The sequence below is a fragment of the Aphanomyces astaci genome (genome assembly GCF_000520075.1).
Source record: "Aphanomyces astaci strain APO3 unplaced genomic scaffold supercont1.58, whole genome shotgun sequence".
Classification (NCBI taxonomy): domain Eukaryota; phylum Oomycota; class Saprolegniomycetes; order Saprolegniales; family Verrucalvaceae; genus Aphanomyces; species Aphanomyces astaci.
Window position 1 is genome coordinate 1 of NW_009798321.1, and position 5,309 is coordinate 5,309.

Genomic DNA, 5,309 nt, shown 5'->3' on the forward strand with positions numbered 1-5,309 from the left:
GCGGAGGCTTGCGAAGCCTATGGAATCGAAATTGACGTGAAGGAGTTCCGATCGACGCTTTGGGCTAAGCTGAAGACCCATATTGCAGCGAACATCGTACCTGTGGTCGTGCAGTTGGCCAAGGACCGCGGCCATGAGGTGGTCTTCACGCCACCGTACCATTCTGACCTGCAACCTATTGAGATGGTTTGGGCGTATGTCAAAGGGGCTGTTGGGTGGCAGTACAATACCTCGACCAAGTTCCCGGACGTTCGCCAGCGGCTGGATCGTGAATTCGCCGGCCTACCGAGTAGCGTGGTTTTCGATTGCATCAACCATACGGATCGCAAAGTGGTAGAAATGGCAGCCTACCTGAATGCCGTCGACGATGCCGATGATGCCGCTGGGGCCGCATTCTCGTCCGAGAGCGAAAGTGAAAGTGACGCCGACAGTTGCGACGACTGCGATTTTGCCGACTACGATGGTGATGTGTAATGCCTGTAATAGTTAATTCTTCTCAAAATGAATATTGTACTTTGCATAAGCACTCCAGAGGTTGAAGGTCCTGAAATTTGATAGATTATCCGGAAGGTCGCTCGATGCGTTCGACCACTGTGAACTATTTCGATCATATGGAGACATCGGACAAACGCATCGGTACTACTGTACAGGGAACGACGGAATGCAAGGCCTACTTTGTCTTCGAGTCCTACGTGAATTGGATCATTTAATTGGATTGCTAACTTCGATGTACGTTTCGTTTTGAGCCAATCAGTGCGCAATTTTGAAATTTTTATTTACGCTGACTGACGTCAATTCATTTTATTACAGGTAATTATATTGTGTAGTATGATTTCCCCACCGATATGGCTGCAAACGAAAACAATATGGGATGTAAAGAACCAGGTAATCGGTTTACGAAGGTGTCCTACACAAAATATATGAATGGATGGATGATTCCAGTCCAAGCGTAAGCGTTTGACGCGGTAGCTTAATGGTTAAGGGCGACGGCATCAAAGTGATAGTGGAAGGGGCCTGAGTTCAATTTCCGGGCAGTGTCAAACGTTTTCCAATTATTTTACATTAATCTAAATCCTGTTACAAATAACTATTTCAGTGGAAATTTAATTAACGCTGAAATTATTGGACATCCTTCAGTGAGGGAGAGCTTTCTCGAAACTGCGGCGAATCTCTTGGCTCGACACAAGGTCCCATGCTGCGATCGACCGCTTCACCAATGCCATATGCTTTTGTCGCGAGGTAAGCGAAAATGAGTCATCATCATCACCAACAATGATGTCTTCGAGCAGCCACAATTTAAGACGGTTGCGCTTAAACGGCGCCTATCACCCCAACGTCAAGTGGTTGACACACGGACGTCGCGTTCGGTGGCAACAAACACAGGTGGGCTCGTACCTCCTCGTTGATATTGTACGACTCACCCGACTCGAAGTTGTCCAGCAGTACGACTGACGGCTCCTCGACCGCTTCGCCGAGGACATCACGAAGGTACGTGGCCCTTACGCGTTTGTCCTATTTCCATGCACGCTCCTGAACCGCGTAGTGATGGCAGGGAGGGAACATGCTGAGCTCGCCGCTGTCTATGCGAACACCAGGCACCCCCTTCATGATGAAGAGGATGAGTAGCTTGGTGCTATCAGCTCGTACCATGAGGACCGCCGTCATGCAAAGCGAATGGCAAGATTTTGGAGCTTCCGCCTCGTACTGCCCAAATGTAGCGCGGCGGCATATCATAATATATGCCAGTTTCATCAACGTTGAACACGCACTCCTTGCGTACGCAATGTACTCGCGGTGGAACTCCGCGTTGAAGTGGCATTGCACCTCAGCAAGATCGGCTTGCTTAACCTTGTTCTTGGTGGGACGCTGGCGGGAGAAACTGTGATGATCGCAGAAGCGCTGGAGCAGGCGGAGGAGAGAGTCATACGACGTCAACTGTTGCTTGGTGGCGAGGTAGTTGTTCAACCACTCACGCTGGTTGGCCTTGATGCACAGGATGGGATGCGTAGTCGTAAGGGCGCGCTCGTTGTCGCGGATATGGTTTATGAACTCGACGAGTTCTGGCGGGTCTAGAAAGGCCCCGTATCTTCCACCAGGCTCAAGCTTCATATTTTTCAAGTTACCGTCGTAGGCTAGAATCTCGCGTCTTTAGGACATCTAATTGCGTAACTTGCGTCGCGGAACGTCCAGTGCTGCGGACATCTTGTAGTCGGACATGGTTTCCAGCATTCCCAACGCTTGGAGCTTCGTCGATATTGAAACTGGCGGGAAGTATTTTAATTCCGCCAATCATCAAGCTGTATTTATTCATTCAAATGTGATTGGATGTTGTCCACCATTACACCAATACATTTTCGGTAGGCCTTGCATGGCTTCCCCTCGTTCTTTGAACATCCAATCAACAAGCAACTATTGCATTATGTAACGGTAACGATTCCAGTTGTTGAAGTAATGAAAATCAGCTATGATTGGCTATATTATAATAGAATAATTATTTTCAATCTTCGAGTGCATTCACTGTCAATCATCAAACTCGATGAGGATTGCAATATAAACACCACATTACGGAGTATTATTACAAAAACACGTTACAGATTCAAATTATTCAGGATTGAATTGCGCGGCTATTAATAATCGGTTGGGGCTAGGATTTTGGGCACAAACCCCTGCCACCATTATGAACAAAACCTCAAAATTTCAGCCAAAATGACCAAACACTGACAAAACAATCTTACGAGCCGCCCAAACATAGAGTACATAATATGTTCTATGGCGTGCAGCTCATGGATGCTGACTGTGATCGTGAACTCATCGCAGCGTCGTCCGAAGGAAGCTCTCCGCCATCTACTCAGCAATCACACTCCCTGCAACTTCTTCGGCAAAGTAGCGACTATTTGAGCAGCGGCTGACACGTTGCAAGATGACGACGAGGCTAGTCCACCATGTAGACCACGGCCGCCGAGTCCAACTCGCGTCGATAATGGAAGCCACAACAGGCTATCCTGAGTCCGCCCATTCGGCCACGTCTGCGACTTGAGATTCGGTCCGTTGTTTTGACTAATTCTTCAAGCACCATGTTCCCTAAGAGCTTGGAGCGCAAAATTAAGCTAACGTTAGAGATACACTAAAAATTACAGCTCGAGATACGTATTTGCCGGTTGGTCATCTTAGACTAAGAGCATGCGACTGTAAACGTTGTTTTACACTTCTATCCGGAATATTTACAGTTTTGACAAACACCACCAGGCGACTGTAAAATACAGGAAACTTTATAATTTTACCGCGAGACTGCAAATTGGCCAGATTTACGGTTTGGACTGTAAAATACAGTTTTGACGAATTAACCAATAACATAATATCAATTAAAAAGTTTTGTCCAATCATCGGTGTCATGTAGTTGATGGAAAGCCAATAATCACTTTCCTTTGAGCACATGGATCCTTCAAACGCGCTCGTACTTTACAAAACTCATCGTGTGCATCGGCAGCCCAACCAATGCATAACCTTCGCTAAGCAATGACACAAGTTCTCAGGTATGAATGACCGATTTTCCTCACTTCCATCAATCCGTTGCTTCGAACAGTTGTCATTCTCAACCGCATCGTCCATGGTGAGTCCATATATCTATAGTATAACGACCTTGACCAACTAAAGCGTGGGTGAGCTTTGCTCCCCAGTCTGTAAATTGACTGTGAGACTGAAATAGTCAGTGCCTACACAGTCGAGCATCTTCAGCCTGACTATCCAGGTGCAGGTTGGAATGGCGGCCTACTCTTGACACTAGGCGGGAAGGTGGTGAAGGATCTCGCAGTGAATTCCACGTCGTCACCGTCGTCCAAAGCAAACTTATGCCTCCGGGTTCATTTTCGGATATCAGAGTTATGCGGATTTTATATTTTACCGCTGGGTTGACGGAACTGTAAAATATTTTACAGTCTGATTACACAGTCTTACCGGTGGGGATGCCCTAAGAGCATCCGCACCCCTGACGGTAAACCCAAAACTCTAAAACCAGATGCAGCATGCCACGAAAAATGGCATAAAATGACCGTTTTCCCAAGAAAAGTTGGCAAAATCGAAATATTCCATTTTTCAAGATTTTGTACGTCTGGATGCCACCAAAGTTCATTACTTTATGCCACAATTTTCTTGAGAATCGAGTGTTTTATGGCATTAAAAAAATGGACCGATTTGGTCCAAGTTTTTTATGGAGGTTTGTGTTCACGTTGAAGTCTTGCACTTCAATCGGAAATCCAATATAATTTTTTAAAAATTCAGCTGGTATCCAGACAACTTTGGAGATACTTCGAAGTACTTCTTTTCTCCTTTTTTCATGGGATATCAGACTTAGGGAAAATTTGAAGACTTGCCAAAACGGTTTATAGCATAATTTTATGAGGTGGCATCCAGACCAGCCCTTAGCGTTTTTCATCATATTTCACACCGGTTGCCAAACAGCGATTGAACTCTATTCGCATGGATGCACGACACCAAGCAGCAGAATCGCCTGGATAAAAGTAGTTGAGGGAAAAGCATGCCAACAAGTCAGTGAATGAACTACTAGCAGGGAATATCGCTTAGAAAGCCGCATCCGGAGTAGCACTCTGTTGCTGGTACTAGTGCGGTTGCGACCTATAATCGCGTCTACGCTTACATGCGCTTGAAAATGAACCGATACACAAAATTTGATTGATAGTCTACGCATGGGTTAAAGTCCAGAAGTCGCAATACAGGGGTGTTGCGAATTTGCCATTCGCAGAACCCCTGAACCCCTCCCAAGAAGGTATCCAAGTGTTCGATTAGGTTGGATATCCTGGGTGTGATCCTATTCGCTAGTTAGATTATTGGCTGCCCAGCAGCTGTCTGATTAGGTTAGGGTTAAGCCCCAGTGTCTACTTGCCACTGGGGGGAATTCAGTTTGTGATTTGCCTTTGGATCGGACTTCGCAAGGTCCGTCAAGTTGAGACGCAACAAAGAATTCTTTATTAGCAGCCTGCTACTTGCCGTACGAGTATGGAACAAGGAAGTCTGCCGTTTACAAGCAACCTGGCTCGTGTGACGCGAACGCGGTCTATGGAGACCGTGGTGGCCGTGCCATTGCCTCCGCCGAACCAAGCGGAGATGGACGAGCTACGGATGCAAAGCGTGGAGCGAGCGGCGATGACGTCAAGTCATTTCAACCAAATGACGTACGAACAGCTGGCGCAGTTCCATGCGCAGCAAGAAGCCATGGCGAAGCGGATGGAAGATGAGTCTTCCCGACAGTTTGCGATGGCGAAGGCGATGGAGAAGAATCGCCTGGAACAAGA

At 46.8% G+C, this 5,309-nt stretch overlaps 2 protein-coding genes across 2 annotated transcripts; one reads left to right on the forward strand and one right to left on the reverse strand.

The window, feature by feature from the left end:
* Positions 1-42: 42 nt before the first annotated feature.
* On the forward strand, positions 43-474 carry H257_14444 (hypothetical protein; the record flags this gene model as incomplete). The annotated part of the gene is made up of 1 exon (XM_009842257.1): positions 43-474. A coding segment is annotated over one exon (432 nt), but the record flags the coding sequence as incomplete, so codon positions are not given.
* A 659-nt stretch (positions 475-1,133) lies between these two features.
* H257_14445 (hypothetical protein) lies at positions 1,134-2,109 on the reverse strand (the record flags this gene model as incomplete). The annotated part of the gene is made up of 3 exons (XM_009842258.1): positions 1,134-1,322; positions 1,396-1,512; positions 1,537-2,109. The coding sequence occupies 3 exons, from the start codon at positions 2,107-2,109 to the stop codon at positions 1,134-1,136; spliced, it is 879 nt and encodes a 292-aa protein (XP_009840560.1).
* Positions 2,110-5,309: the final 3,200 nt, after the last annotated feature.